General features: G+C 36.4%; 1 protein-coding gene across 1 annotated transcript in view; it reads right to left on the bottom strand.

The window, feature by feature from the left end:
• LOC150091809 (propionyl-CoA carboxylase beta chain, mitochondrial-like) overlaps positions 1-21,760 on the bottom strand; it is a 247,942-nt gene that overhangs the window by 41,889 nt on the left and 184,293 nt on the right. Inside the window, exons 11-16 of the mRNA XM_090369822.1 lie at positions 21,677-21,682; positions 15,323-15,391; positions 3,945-4,001; positions 3,106-3,330; positions 2,863-2,904; positions 64-130 (exon numbers count right to left, since the gene is read on the bottom strand). Of these exons, the coding sequence (XP_090225948.1) occupies positions 64-130; positions 2,863-2,904; positions 3,106-3,330; positions 3,945-4,001; positions 15,323-15,391; positions 21,677-21,682 (466 nt within the window). The remainder of the gene's footprint in view (positions 1-63; positions 131-2,862; positions 2,905-3,105; positions 3,331-3,944; positions 4,002-15,322; positions 15,392-21,676; positions 21,683-21,760) is intronic.

Below are 21,760 nucleotides of genomic sequence, written 5' to 3'. Positions count from 1 at the left end.
AATTATGAATTTAGTACCAACGTTTTGTACAAAAAGATTTCTCAACTTCTAATAAGAAATTACCTGATATAGTTGTGTGTGTTTTCGCTCCACCTAGTTCCTCCTGTGTAACATCTTCATTTGTTACTGACTAAAGAAAAGAATAAAAAAAAAAATCGTAAATTTATACAATATATTGTGTAATAATAAGTTTATTTGATAAGAGTAATAAGTCAGTACAATACCTTGACCACTGGTAAACAAAATCTTCAATATGGCCCTGTGGTATGAAGGGTTTTAAAGGACATCAAAGTTTAGTCAGGATACAATACAGAAATTATATACAATATCCACATTGGTCGCATAACACAAAGGACAGTAGACAAGAATAGTAAAATTGCAAGGGCAGTGGTACCCTAAATGATTTAGTTATTCACAAATTCAATTCTTGTTAAGAACAGTACATCTATTATGTATCTCCCTGCAATGTTGAGCTGTTTTATGAGAGTAAAACTAGAAAGAGAAAAAGGTGCTATTCAGTTTTATTCTCTAATACAGGGGTGTTACCTATGCTGATGGAGATCACTTCAAATGGCACTACAGGATGATTACCTTTAATTATCCCAACAAGATATAGTCACAAAGTTGCCACAAAGACAGACAGTTAAATCTATGTTCAAATTTATTTTCATAGTGAAGCTTCCAAAATTGCCTTTCAAAAATACCCATTCACCCAGGATGCATGCATCTATTACCCAAATTTGCAGTGGGTAGTTTTTCCATACATATAAACTACTCAATTTCAAAAATTCACAGTGGCACTGAATTTTTTACAGACCAAAGTGGCACCCATGCCCCTCCCACACCCGAGTGAATTTGGAATACCATACTTGCTCTAATGCAGATGCTAATTGTTGGTAGTGCACAAGAGCTCCATTAACCATGTTATAATCAATACTACATTCTTTACTTTTAATAAAATTTCAGTTATATTGTTATAACTAAAATTCTCCTAAATATCAATAAATTTTTTAAAGAGGTTGATACTTAAACAGCCAGTTTATTGCTTTATCAAGCTTATGGCCAAAACTGGAGTTCATTTCAATACAGATCAAAGACTTTTAAAATTTGTAGACATATGTGAATAGCACATTGTTTAAGCATATATGAATCAGAATAACTAAGTATCAAAATAATCATATATGTTCACACTATATATATTCAACTTGAACATATATGTACACAACTAAATGTATGTACATCTGTGTAACAAACTACAAATGTAAATATTTCTTTTAAATGAAAGATATGGTGGCCACTGTAAATTTAACTTTAAATATATCTCCATTTTGTAAATACATAAGCAAGGAACTAACCCATCAATATCGATACAGATCTTCTCCACAAGTTGTTTAAATTAATGTAGACCCAGTCCTTTATCACACAGTGTGGAAAAATAATAGCAAAATTTGGGAGAGGGTTTTTTTTTTTTTTTTTTTTTGGCTGATGCTGAATAAGCTTGCTTTCTTGCATCATATGCCTCTACTAATGCTAAAATAATTTTGTGCAGAACTTTTACATCAACAACTTCCTCCTCCACATAATTTTTCATTTTGGGATTCAGATAATAACTTATCTGAATCCCAAAAATCAGGTTTGTTATTTGGTTTTTAGGAGCATTAGCAACTAAGGCCATATTGCTCCAGGATATGCGGTGGTCATATACCTAACCTTTCCGCATCCTCCGTATTTGGTGGTGACGGGCTCGAACCCCGGTCTAATCAAGAAGCGTGTGCTACGCACTGCTGCTCCTTCCCACCTGGCTACGGAGTCACCCCAAAAATCAGAACCTCAACACTGGAAACACTGATGAATATTTCTCATTATTTCTGATCAATAACAATATATGTAAGGTAAAACAAAAATATCATTTTTGATTTTTAAAGGTGGAAATATAATTTTTGTAACAAATGATTGTACAAGCTGCTTTTCAAACCCTAGAGTAACAGAAACTCTTATAAAACGTCTTTGAAATTTTAATGATGTTTTATAAGAAATCTTCTTCTTTCATCAATTTTTGCATTTACTATAAGTAGTTGAATTATCACTAAATTAACTACTATTAATTAATACGGTTAAATCCACTGTGTTAGATATGAGGGTTGGTTCACACAAAATGCACAGACTGTGGGCAAAAATGAATATTGAACGTATAGGATTGGTTCCCTAGGCATCTGTGATCAAAATGCTTTTAGAGATACTGTCCTAGCTTCTTGCTAACTGACTTTAAACAATTTCACAGGTAAATAAACTTCTGTCTCAAGGGCAAATCACACAAATTTTATCATGTGTGAACAAAAAAAAAGCAACTGACAACAAAACACAATAATCAAATAAACAAATGTGGGATGCATTACTGTGTTAGCCATACAATCGCAACATATTACTGCATTAAGCATACAATCATGGAAAATATTCTGCTCCCTGAAAAGATTAATATGAAGAACTCAGTGCTAAAAATTAAGACAACTAACAATAAAAATTAAGATAAGTTCCACCTAAGTTGTTAATATCTTTTTAAATTGCATAGCATCATCTGAAAAGGTGAATCTGCGATGCATTTCAAAAATTTTAGACACTACCAGTATCGTTGCTTCAAAGGATACTGGATTCTCATCAGCAAGTAGCCTCTTAGCGAACCTATGCCACTGCATGAATAATGTATTTTGTCTAAGTGAACAACCAAGCATTATATAGAAGAAAACCTTCTATTTCAACGTATAACTGTTATGTGCGCATAACTATATTTCACCAGAACATCATTACAAAACACAATAAAAATGTTTTAATTAACTCCTTAATTAATAAAAAAGTATACTATACCTTAACAACATCTGGTCCAGTTATAAACAGATATGACGTATTCTGTCAAAGAAAGAAAAATATATTTTAGAAAAATATTTTTCTAATATTTATTTTATTTATTTATTTATTTTATTATATTATTTCTTTTATTTACAAAAACATTTCATATATAAATACATAAGCAACAAATATATTTTGTTATTTAAAATGTTTAAATTGAGGCTTATAATATTCAATGATGTGCTTAAGCACTTCACTTACCTTTACCATAAAAACAAAATCTGTTAATGCAGGTGAATATACAGCACCTCCTGCACAAGGTCCCATAATGACAGAAATTTGAGGCACCACACCTGAAGATAAAACATTCCGCTGAAATATATCTGCATATCCTGCAAGTGATTCAACTCCTTCCTGAATACGAGCTCCACCAGAATCATTTAAACCTATCACAGGTGCACCTACCAATACAGCCTGATCCATAACCTAAACAGAAACACACACCACCAAGTAAACAACACTTGATATATTCACTTATATGATAAATACTTATTAAAAAAGAATATGCTACACTGTAATGAAACATATTAAACTTAGGCCACCTTAATAAAGATAAATCATATTACACATTCCAAACATTTCAAAGAATTATAGCATCATCATAACTGGCAAAATATTAATAAAATATGTTAAAACAGCATTAGTACTTATTTACACCGCCAATAATGTAAAAAGCAAATGGAAAGAATTTTCTAGCTGAGTCCTCAACACAAAGAAATAAAGAAAGCTAGTATTTTTGTATAGGGTCTTCTAATAGGATAGTCAATTCTTATAGCCACAGACTGCTGAATTGATATTGATTCTGCCAATGTATTGGGAATAAATATTGGAGATTTTTTGTATAAGGAAAAATGATTCCTATCACATCATGCTTAAAACAATATAATTATATTATATTGTTTTAAACCTATAACTACCATATTATTCAATTATAAATTGTGAATATCTGTATATATAAAAACATATCAAATGCTTTAAAAATATATTGCTTTCCCTCTGGAAAAAAAAACTGAATAAGTCTAATTTTAAAGTTATATTACCTTGCAAATTTTCTTGGCATGAACACTGGAAAGACTGCCACCAAATACAGTGAAATCCTGCAAGAAATTATGAAAATACTTTCAACTGTATTTATTTCACAAACATTAATAATAAATATTCCAAACTAAATATATCATAAATTGAAATTAATGTAACTAATTAAAATAAATTTTTACACAACACAATGTCATATTAAAATATTCCACGTATCTTCTCCCAGCCTTTAATATTCACAGACAAACCTCCCAAATCTGGAAATTTTTTACTTCTTGCCAAATCTTCACAGTCATAAAAAAAACAGTATAGCTCCCTCAAGTTTCAAAAACATTTACTGAAACAGTGGACATGTTTAGTGAATTGTTATCTCAGTGGCAAAATATTAATAAAATACAGGTTAAAACAGAATTCGTCGTCATATACTGATAGTATAATAAATGGGGCAGAATTTTCTAGCTAAAGTCCCCAAGACAATGAATAAATTTTGAATTTGAACAATAAATAAATTGAGAGAGAAAGGTAACATGGAAAGTAAAGTAATGGAAAGGAAAGTAAAGGAAAGTAAAGGTAACATGGAAAGTAAAGTAAAGTACAATAATATGTACTATATATTTAAAGTAAAAATAAAATTATTTCCACTTCCAAAATATATCGTACTCAACAGTTTTTAAAGGGAAAAAGCAAAGTTTCACACCACTGATTTGCCGAAATCCTAAACATTGAGTGTCTATGATGGCATGACCATTCTAAAATACATATGAACTTGTATATATGTTTTGAAACATATGGGCAAATACAAATGGATAGAAATTACTTCAATGATGTTTACAAAAAACAATCCAGTAAGGTCTACTAAAAACATTGACCACACAATAAACATGCAAGAAATTGCATGTTTCAGACTAATGCATCATATACAAATCATGACACTAGAAACTGAGTGATATTGTAATCCAATTATGTTTGAGAAATTTAATGGAATTGTCTAATTGCTGTTCACAAACAAAATTAGCAAGTGATTGATAATAAGTAACAGATTACCAATCACTTGCTAATTTTGTTTGTGAACAGCAATTAGACGATTCCATTAAATTTCTCAAACATAATTGGATTACAATAAAAGCTTCTCTGAGATAAAATCTCTACTCTGCACAATCAGCTCTAACATGCTGCTTTGGTAGTCTGAGAACTTCATTTTTAAATTCTGAGCTGGTTTTCCAGATCACCCATTTTCCTAAATATGGCCGGGTGGTGTTAGACATGCACTGCCGGATTTGGGAGGTTAAACTGTACATATTAAATATTCTGAAACTACTCTGGAAAGAACGAAAAGCCAAAAATTTAAATTATCACAATCATATTAACTTAACTGAAATAAAATTTACCATGCAAAAACTGATTTAAAAAAAAAATTAATATTCTGGCACAAAAAACTTTTGAATATACTAAAATGATTTGGTCATTTCAATATATTTTAGTCCAATTCCTCTTTTATTAATTATTCTTTGATACCTAGATTACTTTATTTTCACGATTCTGTGCATTAAGGAATGCCATGAAGGAATATATGCACATTATCTTCTGTTTCCCACACAATAAGTTATAATTATATTTAGAAACAATGTTAGAGTTGTTCAAAAAAAAAAAAAAAGAATCTATAAATAAGTATGAAACTTACCATCCTTTTATAACTCATATGTTTGATGTATTTGGAAAGGATGAGAATTATTTTAAATGAAAATTGCAAACATGAAAGTTATTAAAACCTATAGTACTTAATACCATGCATGGTTGAAAGCTGGTCTGAGAAGACAAGAAGAAACTTATTAAAATTAGACTTGAAATTAAAAAAGAGTGGAACTAAAAGCATGAAAATTAAGAGAAATTCTCTTAAAAAAGTTCTCTACATTTTTTACTTGCTTTAATTTTTTATTTTTAAACAATGATGAACTTTCCAAAAAAAGTGCACAGATGATAGTGTTTGGCTGTGCAGAGTTAGTACAGTAAAATGTTAGTGTAACAGATGAAAAAGTAACAAAATATTCATTATAAGCATAACAAAACTACTATCTCTTCTGCCAATTTACTATGATCTTTATGTAAAAATGTTTCATTTTATCAAATATCATTGTAATGAAAATTTGAACCTCTATAAAAAAATATAATCACATAAATAAAATCCTTCAACAATGCAATGTGCACTTTTTGATCCTCGGTCTTTAGTGTCTGACAATTTTGCAAGGACTGAGCAGTTAATTGCCTGTTTGAGATTAATAGCTTTTGTTTTGCCCACCTTCCTAAGTCTCTCATCTGAGTAATTTTGGGTAGTGATAGAGGTTTTTAAAGAGTGATAGAGATGTACAGTTTCATATTTAGCAAAACATGCTGATAGATGAAATGACAGCACTGAAGTTATGTTAGTTTGTGAAAAATTATGATCGTTTACATTGTACCATCTGACTGTTGCGCTTATTACAGTTTTATAAATTTTAAAATGGAAGAGATTACTTTCAAGTTTATAATGTTTGCTTGTTTGTTTTTTTTTTTTTTTCGGGCAGAATTAACAAATGTTTTGTTTTGTTGAATGTAACAAGCACACCAAACACAATTTTTAAATTTTTGAATTTTTTATTTAAAAAATACAAAACGTTTATGCTTGTTATAATTATTTTGTAATATGCAATTTTGTAATTTGTTCCGACTTTTTTTTACTGTGTTCCACCGTAATGAAATTTCATCATAATGAATATATTTTGTTTGTTTGAATTTGTTATACCACTATACACAGATGAGCCAAAACATTATTGACCACCTACCTAATATGACGTTGGTCCTCCACGTGCAGCCAAAACAGCTCGTACCCGGCGAGGCATGGGCACTACAAGACTTCTAAATGTGTCTTGTGGTATCTGGTACCAACATGTAACCAGCAGATCCTTTAACTCCTGTACGGTCTGTGGTTGAGACACCACAGATCGGAGTTGCTGTTCCAACACAAACCACAGATGCTCAATGGGATTGATGTCTGCAGAATTTGGAGGCTGGGCAATACCTGGAAGTCTTCCTCATGTTCCACAAACCAGTCTCAAACAATCCAGACAGTGTGGCATGGAGCATTATCCTGCTGAAAGATGTCACCGCCAGAAGGGAAGACCGTTGACATGAAAGGGTGTACCTAGTCAACAATGATGTTTAGGTAGGTGGTAGACATCAGAGTGCCTGGTACATGGTGACTGGACCAAGGGTATCCCAGCAGATCATCGCCCAAAGCACGACACTGCTGCTACTGGCTTGTTTTCATCCCACAGTACATTCAGGTGCCATCACTTCACCAGGTAAACGACGCACACATACCTGGCCAACCACGTGATGCAACAGGAAATGTGATCCATCGGACCAGATGACCTTCTTCCAATCACTCAAGGTCCAGTTTCAATGCTCGTGTGCTATTGTAGGCACTGTTGCTTGTGAACCGTGGTTAGCATGGGCACTTGGAGCAGCCTGCGGCTACGCAGCCCCATTTTCAGCAGGGTTCGATGTACTGCATGTTGTGACACATTACTCCCGTCATCAGCATTCCAATTACCAGTTAGTTGCGCCACAGTCGCCCGTCTGTTACCACGTACTATCCAGGAAAACCTTCACTCACCTCGAGCATCAATGAGTCGTGGTCGTCCAACGCCTCGCCGATGGTGCGTAGGTTTTCCATCCTTGGACCACTTTCAGTAGGTACTAACCACAGCTGACCGTGATCATACTACTGGCCATGCCATTTTGAATATGCTCTGACCCAGTCATTGTTTGTTATTTGGTTTTTAGGAACATTAACAACTAAGGCCATATTGCTCCGGGGATATGCGGTAGTCATTCCCTGACCTTTCCACATCCTCCATATTTGGTGGTCATTCCCTGACCTTTCCGCATCCTCCATATTTGGTGGTCATGGGCTCAATCCCCGGTCTAATCAAGAAGTGTGTGTGTGCTACGCACTGCTGCTCCTGCCCACCTGGCTACGGAGGAACCCCGACCCAGTCATCTGGCCATTACAATTTGGCCTTTGTCAAACTCGCTTAAGTCCGCTGTCTTTCCCATCTGAAGAACAAGAGTAATACTGATTAAGGGAGCTCAGTATCAGGTGTTTTTTATACCATGTCCCAACCAGCGGCAGAGTTCACCTGCAGTTGCTCCGATTTGCATAATGACTCGCTGGTCATAATGTTTTGGCTCATCGGTGTATATATTATACTACTATATTTGATATATTATAATACACAGAAAATTTTATATTATAGATGTTTAACATTTTAAAAAGGCCAGTGCTGAAAATGAGAAAGATTTTGATAATGCAAGTTGTAAGAAATAAGCAGTACAAAAATGAAGTCTTGAGAAATATTTAAATGGATGTATATGATACACGTAAGTCCCATATTTGGTACGAGGGGTTTCCGAAAAGTAGGGTAACACATTTTTTCTCTCGATGATGTTTAATACAAAGTTGAAATTACCCACCAAGAAATAAGTGAACATGCACTATTTCTCCACAAAGTCTCCAGTTTTATTGATGCAATTGTCCCAACGATGAATCAGTTTATCAATACCAGTACCGAAGAAGTCTGTGCCCACACACAGTAACTAACATCGCACTGACTAATGAACTTCCTCATCCATGGTGAAATGCTTTCCTGAAAGGTGTTTTTTCACAGGGCGAACAAATTGAAATCTGAAGGCGCTAAGTCTGGGCTGTAGGGGGGGGGGGTGGATGTGACAGAATTTCCCAACAATTATGGTGCAACCACTCATTTTAACAAGTACAGGTCACTGTTGAAAAAAAGCCGTGAATTAGGGTTGAATTTGAAAGTGTCTGCAATTCTGCACAGACACGATAGGAGGGAGTATATGATGAGAGCACTGTCGATCAATTCGGCCCTGGAAAGATTATGCAAGGCTCAAGGGGTAGAATTTTTTTCAGTCTGGTCTGTACTTGTTAACAGGAGAGACTGCTTCTACAGGGATGGGATACACTTAAATAGAAAGGGTGCAAGAATGTTTGCTGATGCTATCAAGGCAGTGTTAGGTGGGTCGGAAAACTGCTAGATTGGAGGGATACAAGGACTAATAGATTAACAGTAGCCACTTGCAGAGGTGAAAGTGATTCTTGCACTGCTTCTATTGGAATGAGCCGCAGCCTGGAAAATAAAATGCAGGATATTTCAGAGACTGCTGGGAATCATTGGGATACAAATAAACACATAAGTTGTGTTAGGGTAGCGAAGAAAAAGAACAGGTGCATGTATGCACCTGTTCTTTGCGTGTACACCAATGCTAGGAGTTTAGTAAATAAATTTGATGAATTTGAGGTATTGCTCAAAACATCAAAGGCAGATATTGTGGGGATTTCAGAGACGTGGTGTCACACAGATATAAGGAATGCAGAACTGGAATTTGGGGAGTACAATGTCTACAGAAAGGATAGACAGGATAGGAAGGGAGGAGGGGTTATGCTATTAGTTAAGAAATACATAAAATCCAAGGAAGTGAAGCCAGTCGACATTGCTGGACAGTGCAGTGTCGAGTCAGTTTGGTGTGACATAAGCATTGGGAGATCAAAATTGAGAGTAGGAGGGTGCTATAGGCCTAATGACTCTGATGAGTATAATAAGAAACTGTACGGGGAAATAGAGTGGGCCAGTAAATCAGAGAGTCTTATAATGGGGGATTTTAATTTCCCAGATATTGACTGGAATTTGGGGGCTGGTCACTCACACACTAGCAAGGCTTTTGGGGATTTATTGGATGATTGTTTTCTACATCAGCATGTTCAGGAGGCAACTAGAGGGAGTAATACTCTTGATTTGATTATCAGTAGTGATTCTTCATGCATTAAGAATCTGCAGATAAATGAACTACTAGGTGGCAGTGATCACAGTGTGCTGAAGTGGGATTTACTCAAAGAGGTAACTACCATTAGGGGTAAAGGGAAGGGTTATTGTTTTCGTAAAGGCAACTACGATGGACGGAGACAGTATTTAAATTCTATACAGTGGGACCAACTGATGATGTTACCAACAGCAAATTCAAAATGGGAAGCATTCAAAGAACTTATCTTGGAAGCTACTGGGCTTTACATACCAAATAAGAAATATTGTTCAAGGTTTAAGCCTAAGTGGATGTCAGATGAACTAATGAGACATATGACAGAGAAGAAAAATGCATGGGATACATACAAATTAACACGTGACACAGAAGCCTATGACAGATACAAGTTGATCTGTAACCAAGTTACAAAGGAGGTTAGGCAGGCGAAGGCAATTACGAGAAATCTTTGGCAAGGGATGCAAAGAAAAACAGCAAAGAGTTCTTTACTTATGTAAACTCTAGAAGGAAGGGAATGAATCAGATTGGTCCACTTGATATCGATGGGTCAACTGTTGATGATCCTGCTCAGGTAGCTAACAAACAGAATGAATATTTTTCATCGACATTCACACATGAGGAGTTATTCAGCGAGGGGAATGCCAGAGGTGTATTCAACTCTGGCAGTAAGCTAGAGAATCTTGTAATAACTGAGAGTAAAGTGGAGGAGAAATTGTTGAAGATAAATACAAGAAAGGCACCTGGAGTGGACGGGATCTATCCAGTTATATTAAGGAGACAGCAAAGGAAGTAAGCAAACCCTTAGCCATAATTATGAGAGCTTCCTTGGACTCAGGGGAAGTACCCATGGACTGGAGATGTGCAAATGTGACCCCAATTCACAAAGGATTTTTTTTTTTTTTTTTTGATAGTTGTTGGCGCATCGGCTTCTGTGGCCATATTGCACCTCCCAAGGTTTTTGCAGTACTTTGATCCAAGCCCGAGGCGGGAATCGAACCCGCGACCTTTGGGTTGCCGGGCAGGTACTTTACCCACTCGGCTAGCCCGGTCGGCTATTCACAAAGGAGGATCAAAGGGCGACACAAGTAATTATAGACCTGTTAGTTTAACTTCTGTTCCTGGAAAATTAATGGAGGCACTGGTTAAAGAAGCACTGCAGGATCATCTAGACAAGACTTCAGTTATAGCTCAGACACAGCATGGTTTTGTTAAGAGGAAGTCTTGCCTGACCAATTTGATTGGCTACTATGATGCAGTCACAAAAGAACTGCATGCAGGGAATAACTTTGATATTATATACTTGGATCTTAGAAAGGCTTTTGATACTGTTGCACATGGAAGACTGCTGCACAAATTGGAGCAGTATGGCATTGGAGGCAAATTGCTGCTATGGATAAAGGGGTGGTTGAGGGGAGAAGACAGAGAGTGGTAATCAATGGACACTGCTCATCGTGGACTAATGTTATTAGTGAACCCTGAGGGACTAATGTTATTAGTCCCTCAGGGTTCAGTATTGGGTCCATAATTGTTTTCTGTATTTATAAATGATACTGATGATGGTATATCAAGCTTAATGTCCAAGTTTGCAGACGATACGAAGTTTGGCAGGGTTGTCAAGGACACTACTTACACTATGCTACTGCAACCGGATCTGGAAAGGTTGAGCAGATGGGCTGAGAGGTGGCAAATGAAGTTTAACATTGACAAATGTAATGTACTACATATGGGAAACAGCAACCCCCAGAGCAACGTATCAACTCTGTGGTACTACACTGACAGTGGTAGAGAATGAAAGGGACCTGGGGGTGGTTGTGCAGGCAGATATGAATTTTTCTGACAGTGCAGACGGGCTGCAAGAGTAGCTCATGGTGTATTGTCGATGATATATAGGAATTTTTCTAGCAGGGATAAGGAGGTGATTATTCCCTTGTATAAGGCAATGGTCAGACCACACCTAGAGTACTGTATACAGGTCTGGAGGCCTCATTTCAAGAAGGATGTAGAGATGCTGGAACGAGTACAGAGAAGGGCAACAAGATTAGTGAATGGAATAAAGGGGTGCTCTTATGAAGAAAGAGCTTAAGTTTTGCAAATTACAGTGTCTGGAGACTAGGCACTGGCGAGGTGATCTGATAGAGGTGTATAAAGCCTTGAATGGTTTGAGCATGCTCAATGCTGATGGGATTCTTCCTCTTGCTCAGAATAATCACCTGAGAGGGCATAAATTCAAATTGAGAAAAGACAGATGTAGGATAGACGTGAGGAAATTTGCCTTTAGCCAGCGGGTGGTTGGTTGGTGGAATAGACTTCCATCCCTTGTCGTGGAAGTTGATAGCCTAAATAAGTTTAAGGCTCAGCTGGACAGGTATTTCGAACGAACAGAGGGGTGAAGTGGAAGTGGTTATTTTTTATTTATTTATTTATTATTTTTTTTTTTTTTTGGGATGATGCTGAATAAGCTTGCTTTCTTGCATCATATGCCTCTACTAATGCTAATGCCACTCGTGAGTGGTGTGGGCAGTGTGTGAAGTTGCATTGTCGTGCAACAAAATCACGTTGCTTGTCAGGAGTCCTGGTCATTTGCATCGAATGTTGCCGTTCAGTTTTTCCAACATTGTATAGTAAAGCTGTACATTGATTGTTCCTCCCTTTGGCAAGAAATCCACCAACAGAATGCCTTGGTGATCCCAGAAGACTGTGGCCATGACTTTTCGGACACTGGGAATAGTTTTGAATTTTTTGCGCACAGGAGATTGTGAATGTTTCCAGGTCATGAAGTCTTGTTTGCTCTCTTGGGTAAAGTGATGAACCCACATTTCGTCTGCTGTGACTATGCGAGCGAGAAAATCCTCTACTTCGTCACTGTATCGCAACAGGTTCTCCAGACCCATCCCCATGCGTTTTGCTTTGTCCTCCTCTGACAATTGTTGGGGCACCCAGCAGCAGCACACTTTTCGAAAGCCAAGGACATCATGAACAGTCAACTTACTCATGTTCACTATTTGTGCAATTTCACGCAGTTTTACTCGCCTGTTTTCAAGAACGATGCCCTTAATGCGCAAAATTTTGTCTTCTGTCTTTCTTGATGAAGGCCTGCCTGTCCAATGTTGGTATTCAATGTCAACACGGACTGCTTGAAATTCATTGCACCAAAAACACAACTGCTTCTTTGTCATCACCTTTTCACCATACATAGCAACCACTTCACGGTGAATGTCACTTGGTGAAGACCCTTTTGATTGCAAAAAGTGAATAACTTCACAAATACCTGTTTTGGACCACACTCACACAATAGCTTCCATTTTGCAACTGGAATCTGCTGTCAGGCGACAGTACCTCAACACTGCACTGGTGGTCTTTTTGAACATTATTAATAGATCTATCTGTCCACCACATTTCATCTCATTCCCTTTCACCATTATTAAGAAAAAAAAAAAAAAATGTGTTTACCTTACTTTTCGGAAACCCCTTGTATAAAACCATTTATTCAGAAAGCTTAGAATATGAGACAAGGTAATTTTTAGGTTTTTTGAACAACACGCATGCACACACACGCGCGCGCGCGCGCGCACACACACACACACACACACACACACACACACACACACACACACACACACACACACACACACACACACATATATAGACCTGTTAGTTTAACTTGTGTTCCGGGGAAAATAATGGAGTCACTGGTTAAAGAAGCATTGCAGGATCATCTAGACAAGACCGCAGTAATAATTAAGACACAGGTTTGTTAAAGGGAGGTCTTGTATGACCAATTTGATTTTTTTTTTCTTTCTTTTTGTTAGTTGTTGTTTTGTGTATTCATCAATGATATTGATGAAGGTATATCAGGATTAATGTCAAAATTTGCATTTGATACAAAGGTTGGCAGGGTTGTTAAGAAAAGTAAAGACAGTATGCTACTCCAACTGGATCTAGACAAGTTGGACAAATGGGCTGAGAAGTGGCAACTGAAGTTTAACATTGACAAATGCAAAGTACTGCATATGGGTAACAATAACCCAAGAGAAACATACCAAATTTGTGATACTACACTCAGGGAAATGGAAAGTGAAAAAGACCTGGGGATAATTGTGCAGTCAAATATGAAGTTCGCTGACAGTGCAGACAGGCTGCCAGGCCAACTCATGGAGCCTTGTCAATGATATATAGGAACTTTGCTAGCAAGGACAGGGAGGTGATTATCCCGTTGTACAAGGCAATGGTCGGGCCACACCTAGAGTACTATGTATAGGTCTGAAGGCCTCATTTTGGGAAGGATGTAGAGTTGCTAGAATGAGTACAAAGAAGGGCAACAAGATTAGTGAGGGGAACAAAGGAGTGCTCTTACCAAGAACGGCATAAATTCTGAAAACTGCAGTGCCTGGAGAGTAGGCACCTTCTAGGTGATCTGATTGAGGTGTATAAGGCCTTGAATGGGTTGAGCAAGCTGAATGCTGATGGGACTCTTCCTCTCAGATTAAGAACCTGCAGGGGCATAGATTCAAATTGAGGAAAGACAGTTATAGAATAGATATGCAGAAATTTGCCTTTAGCCTGCGGGTGGTTGATTGGTGGAACAGACTTCCATCTTTTGTTGTGGAAGTTGATAGCCTAAATAAACTTAAGGCTGAGCTAGACAGGCATATGGAATGAATGGAGGGGTGAAATGGGAGGATTTTTTTTTATTTTTTATTTTTTTGGCTGATGCTTCATAAGCTTCCTTTCTTGCATCGTATGCCTCTACTAATGCTAATGCTAATGCTAATATATCCTATACTGTACTGCCAATGAACTGTACTTGCTAAACATCACTGAGGAAGAAAAAAAATTGTCATATTAGGACATCTCATCTGCCCACGTGTTAAAAATATTTCATGCATTCTCTAATGGTTGATTTGTCTGCTTTTCTGGACATAAAACCTAAGTTTCCAGGTGGGAGATGGGGAGGGGGAAGGAGAACCGTGCTACCAATTGAGACCGACTAATTTAGCCTGTGAGTGAAAAAAGCCCATAAAAGTCCCTTGCATCATTGACAGGATTCAAAAAAGGGCTTTTTCCACCCGGTGTGTGGAGTATTGTAATTATAACCACCTGCACAGACAGACAATCAATCACTAAGAAGCATCAAGTCAAGAACAAAGTTCTCCACAAATGTGTTCAGATACCTTTACTATAGTATATGCTTTTTTATTATAAAATAAAATCTGGCAGTAACCAACAAAATAAGGGCTTTAACAAACAGAATAAAAATAATATATTTTTATTATAGCCACTAAACAGTTGAAAGTTGGCACTTTAATTCACTATCACAGAGGAGAGCTGTGAAAAGTGTGTGCGTGCATGCAAATGTGTGCGAACATGTGGCATATTTAAATTTAGTATTTTCTGTTAAAGGCATTATAACCTACTACAATACTTGTTATTATACTTTGGATAAAACTAAGTAAGAATAAAGTAAAAAAATAATACCACTAATTTCATCACTCATCGTATTACTCACTTGACTGAAGACAAATACTTGTCTACCATAGATTAGGCCATGCCCTGTTATAACGCTATCACCTGGATACTGTAAAATAAATAAACTAAGGATGTTAATTAAAAATTAAACTTTTTAGCAAGTTTATTTCTAAGAAAATTTCTTGGCAGGTTAAATAAGAATATCTGGCTAAACAAATATCTAAAGCATTTATTTTGATTTCATTAGGATTATGATGGATTTATCTACAAAAATTCTTAAAACACACGTGTAGTACAAACATAAACACCTTTTTACGTTGTTGACATGTGTCAATGAGAAAGGAAATAAATTTTATTACATAGGAGAACTTTTAATAATCAAAAAAAGTACTGAAAAAAAATGACCAAGAAAATTTATAAGAATATTTCTTAGATAATTCTACTAAGAAATTTCTTAGTAAAATTATCTAAGTGTGTCTGTTTAAAGTAGCAAAACAACTACACCATGAGGTGACTGTATACTGTGTCTGTAAATTGCATGTAAACTGTGTCTGTCCGAGCATGTTCACAGGCAGCTTTTAAAGTTGTGTGGGCTGAAAAGCCCAGAATTAAATAATTGGGAGAATCCCACTCCTCTGACTGAGATTAGGAACTAGAGCCTGACTGAAGAGGCTTTTAGAAATTCTTCCAGTTTATGACAGGACTTGAACCCAGACCTCTCCAAATGAGTGACAGGTGGCAAAACCACTTGTTGCTTGTTCAGAGAGGTTTCTTCATCTAATACTATCATGGAAACTATATGTTAGAGCTTGAGAAACTATGAAGTGGTGTTCTCTTTATATATGTTACCATTATGATTATTACTTTATCTTTTTAAAATAATCATTAAACAATAACAAGGTGACACAAAGCCCTAACAGAAAATTTTTATGTCTATTTTTATTTTGTAATGTGTGTTGTCTTGTTTCATATTGTACATTACAAAAATAATATTTAATAAAGAGATAAACTATCACTAAGCTGTAATTTTGGAAGCATTTCCAAACTTTTAAAATAGCTTTTTCTTGCCTCTTATACAGGACCAGATTTAGACATTATGAGAACCAAAGTAGAGGAAGGAGCTCAAATGTATGTAATTAGAGATTTTCTTCACAAAAGGAAATTGCGAGGCTCCACTTGTTAAACAAGTTCATACTCCTTCAATGTTATGACACAGGAAGAAATTCAAGGATTTTGGAATATATGATATTATTTATTATTATTACTAGCCACATAAGTGCAAGGAAGCCTGAGGCTTATGCACCTCCGTAGCCAGGTGGGCAGGAGCAGCAGTGCGTAGCACACGCTTCTTGATTAGACCGGGGTTCGAGCCCGTGACCACCAAAAAGGTCAGGGAATGACCACCGCATATCCCCGGAGCAATATGGCCTTAGTTGCTAATGCTCCTAAAAACCAAACAAACAAACCTGAGGCTTATACTGCATCAGCCAAAATAAATTTCGTGAGAGAGAGAGAGAGAGAGGTAGGAGGGAATCACCAAGAAAGAGAAGAATGATGATATCCAGCTCTCAGGACCCTGGGTGTGCCAAGTCCATACTCACCACATGTACTACATGAAAGAAGTACATGTGGTGAGCCCCTATGATGTACTACATGAAAGAAGTTTGATAATGAAAGTAGAATATGAACTGAGGAATTACAGATGAGACATAATCAAAGCTAATAAAGAAATCCAGAATTTATATATGCCTATAATATAGGTACTTTATCAGCATGTAGCAAAATACTGCTCAAATACACTAGCAATGATAGAGCTAAGTTTACTTTGCATGGCTGGGCAGTTCAAAACTAGGACTTCAAAAGAATCACTCCTTTACAATGACTATTCCTTATGGCAGAAATCCTTAAGAAACATTCTTTATCTGATGTCTTTCATCAATAAGAAGCAGGGGGTATCAATTTTGATCTAGCATAACTCACTTCTTTCAGAAGTGGCATCCTTTTCAAATGAAAATCAATCTTATTACAAATAATCTATTTCTTTTAAAAATTGACTAATTAAGCGGAATTACCTTAATTTAACTGGAAACAGGATTTTTAATTGAGCTTGTAATGGATTAGGAAAAGGTCCAAAAGAAAATAAACTTTTGAATAATTATCAATTATCGGTATTAGAATGATTAACGCTTCACTTTTTATAGTGAGTTATTTATTTATTATTATTATTATTATTAGCTACATGGTGCAAGGAAGCCTGAGGCTTATGCTGCACCAGCCAAAAAAAAAAAAAATTCCCTGAGTTACCCTGAGAGAGAGAGAGAGAGAAGTAGAAAGGAATCACCAAAGAAGAATGATGATATCCAGCTCAGGACCCTGGGTGTGCCAAGCCCATACTCACCAGATATGAGCCCCTGGGGTACCTGGAGTTAGTGTGTGTGCATGTGCCAAGTAGCAAAGCAACTACACTATGAGGTGACAGTATATATTGTCTGTAAATTGCATGTATTCTGTGGTCGATTTGATTGTTTCCTTAGAAAAAAAAAAAAAAAAAAAAAATCCAGGTCTCCAGGGGGGGGGAATCCAGGTCTCAAAGGGGGGGGAGATCATGCAACCCTTGCCTGAGACCAACAAACTCAACCACATTGTGAAAAAAAAGCTGATAAATATTCCTCGTAACAGGATTCGAGCTTAGACATTCTTCACCTAGTGTGGGAAGATTATTTGTTATTTTGGTTTTTTAGGAGCATTAGCAACTAAGGCCATATTGCTCCGAGGATATGCGGTGGTCATTCCCTGACCTTTCCGCATCCTCTGTATTTGGTGGTCACGGGCTCGAACCCCGGTCTAATCAAGAAGCGTGTGCTACGCACCGCCACTCCTGCCCACCTGGCAGTGTGGGAAAGATGCTGATAATATCCACTATGCTATGTACAATTGTTGTTATTTGGTTTTTAGGAGCATTAGCAACTAAGGCCATATTGCTCTGGGTGCGTGGTCATTCCCTGACCTTTCTGCATCCTCCATATTTGGTGGTGACGGGCACGAACCCCGGTCTAATCAAGAAGCGTGTGCTACGCACTGCTGCTTCTTCCCACCTGGCTACGGAGGTGCCTCGCTATGTACAAGGGCCATATGTTATAGCAATCTAAGCTCAATGCTCTTCATATAATAGTTAGGATTCACTAATAATTTTTATTATTAATCTAATGAAATATCTATCAAGGAGTGAAATGATTCATCATTCAACAACAGAACTTATGTATCGACACGTTACAAAGATTTTCAATAACACTGACTACAGTACAAACTGTACCTCCTCTCCAATGAGATTTTTGAACAGGATTCCTCTCCTCTTTAACTCTTTCTGGAGTATGTATATATATATTTTTTATGTTGGCCACAAGTACATATGTATATACATACATTTTTCAAGGTTATTTCAAGTATATTTCAAATAATGCTTCAATGTGCATTACAAATCTTCCACTAAGTGCTGCCATCTCATAATTATGATTCTAAGTAACTGGAGATAAATTTATAACAGATGTTAAAATTTGAGGAGGAGGTTATGCCTATCAACACTATTGTCTGATTTTTGCTTATAAAAACCAAAATTATCTGGAATTTAGATCCATAAGTTATGAAATTTTGAATCAAGTGATGCATAAATAAATGTAGAAATTTGTAGTACATCCAAAAAGAAGTAACAATGAGTTTTTTTTACAATTTTTTTTACATTATTTATGATTTTTTTTAATTCTTCTATGATTTGTTTAAATTCTTTTATGATTTTTTTAAAATTCTCATTTGATTTTTCAAATAATTTCATTCTAATAATGGATAACCAAAATTATCTGGAATTCTAATATGGTCAAAATAAGAACAAATTAATATTTAAAAACATTTATGTATACAACTTTCATTTTTACATATTTTCAAAATTTCATAAAAAATTCACTCCACAGAGTCAACTGCTAATTTCATGTTCAAGAAATTTGCTCCAGAAAAGATTAACAATCATATCATACCAAGAGTTACTTGGGAGTGCTGGGCCTTTTATTGTTTTCAATATTTATTAATGATACCGATAGAGACATATCAAGCTTAATGTCTTAAGTTTGCAGATGATACAATGGTTAGCAGGGTGACTAATGACAGAAATCAAGGCATGCTACTCCAACAAAACCTAGAAAAATTAGGCAAATTAGCTGAGAAGTGGCAATTGCAGTTGAACATTGATAAATGCAAAGGTACTGCATATGGGTAGCAGTAATCTTAGAATAACATACCAACTGGGTGGTACTGTTGTTGTTGTTGTTATTTGGTTTTTAGGCGCATTAGCAACTAAGGCCATATTGCTCTGGGGATATGCGGTGGTCATTTACTGACTTTTCTGCATCCTCCATATTTGGTAGTCACAGGCTCGAACCCCCGTCTAATCAAGAAGTGTGTGCTATGCACTGCTGCTCCTGCCCACCTGCTACAGAGGCACCACTGAACTGTCCTGGAACTGTCATATAATAGAACCCCATGAACTGTCCTGGCAGACAAGCTGCCAGAACAGTTCATGGGGTTCTATCAATGATACAGGAATTTTGCTAGTATGGACAAAGTGATTATTCTTGTCCAAACTAGCAAAGTGTGGTACAAGGCAATGATTAAGCTGCATCTTGAGTACTACACTCAGGTCTGGAAGCCTCATGTTAAAAAGGATAAGGATCTTTTGGAATGAGTGCAGAGAAAAGCAACAAAATTTGTCGAGGACACAAAGGGATATGCTTACGATGAAAGAGAACAAGGGATACACTTATCATGAAAGAGAACAAGGGATATGCTTACCATGAAAGAGAACAAGGGATATGCTTACCATGAAAGAGAACAAGGGATATGCTTACCATGAAAGAGAACAAGGGATATGCTTACCATGAAAGAGAACAAGGAATATGATTACCATGAAAGAGAACAAGGGGTGCACTTTCCATGAAAGAATGCAAGAGATGTGCTTACCATGAAAAAGTGCCCATTTGTATCCTTGATTAATCTTGTTGGGGATACAAAAGAGTACGGTTACCATAGGACTTCAGTACTTGCAGAAGTACTTCCGTATTACAAATTGCAGTGGTTGGAAACTAAGCACCCAAAAGGAGAACTGATGGAAGTATTATCTAAGCTTTAAATGGATTGGGTAAACTGAAATATTGATGGCATTCTTACCTTTCTTGGACAAAGGGCATAAAGGATATAAATTGAAAAACGACAGATGTGCAAAAATTTGCTTTCAGCCAGAGAGTAATTGACTGCTGGAACAAACTTTGATCTAGTGTTGTAGAAGAGGGTAATTTGTATAAATTTAAGAAACAATTAGAAGATGATGTGGATAGTTTTATTTTCTGGCTGATGCTCTATAAGCTTGCTTCTTGCATATCATTTGCCACTACTAATACTAAAACTGCAATATCCTCCCTCCCCATACCTTTCCTTGACTCCAAGCCCCTTCGCTGCCTCTTTAATGGTATAGTGGTTTTAAAATTTGTAATTCATTAGTAAGCCTGAATTTAAATCTCACTGGTGATTGGAGGAATTTCTTACAAAAGTATTTTTTAACTCAGAACAATAGCCTTTCTCATGCAGAGGTGATAAACTTTTCCTCAGAAGTATTCCAGGTTTTTCATCCTGTATTCTTCTATCTCTGTTGGCCTTTCATGCACCTATAGCTATGTGATGCCTGTAGCAGCATGTGAACACACATTCTCCTAGAGATATCATACATTAATGATATCTCTTGTAGAATTAATGCAGAATAGATTATCTGGAAAAAAACTTTCATTCATATCCTGCTGCTACTAGCTAAGTGAGATACCTTAGTATCTTTTTTCTCATGTTTTTTTTTATCCACGTAATGGATACTGGTACTGGGTGCATGGGATGGTTGCTATGTTCAGCTATTATTATTATTGGTCAAGGAACTCTCTGATTATCCTACAGGTGTTCAGAATTGTAGCATTTTGGAGTTCCTTTTAGGTGTTCTCTGGGAGGCTTATTGCTGCTAGATTCCTAGGTAGGCTCTTTGGCACCATGCCAATGGTTGACATGGTGATTAGGATGGTGGTTACTTGTTCTATATGGTATATCTCTTTGACTTTCTGATCTTTTCCTCGTAAATTTTCTGGAGGCTGCTGGTGTCAAACACTGCAATGTCAATCAGTTAGGTAGACTTTTCCTTCTTGTCAGTGAGGATTTATGTCCAGTTGTGTGGGATCATGGCACAGTCTCAGTACACTTGTGAGTCTCTAGTATATCCTGATTATTATTTTATTGCATTAATTACGCTACACACACATTAAAAGTAAAAATTAAAATAAGGCATTCTTCTTATCTAGGCTGAGCTCTTTACCCTGTTCTAAAATTTAAAATCTTTGATAAAAATGCTAGGAAAATTCTCGTCTCCATCTTCTAATTAAATTCCAAAATATATAAT

Source organism: Mastigoproctus giganteus, chromosome 1 (assembly GCF_048544385.1).
Source record: "Mastigoproctus giganteus isolate SK-2022 chromosome 1, ASM4854438v1, whole genome shotgun sequence".
NCBI classification, from domain to species: domain Eukaryota; kingdom Metazoa; phylum Arthropoda; class Arachnida; order Uropygi; family Thelyphonidae; genus Mastigoproctus; species Mastigoproctus giganteus.
The sequence above is the reverse complement of the archived record's forward strand: the minus strand, read 5'-3'. Positions and strand labels throughout refer to the sequence as shown.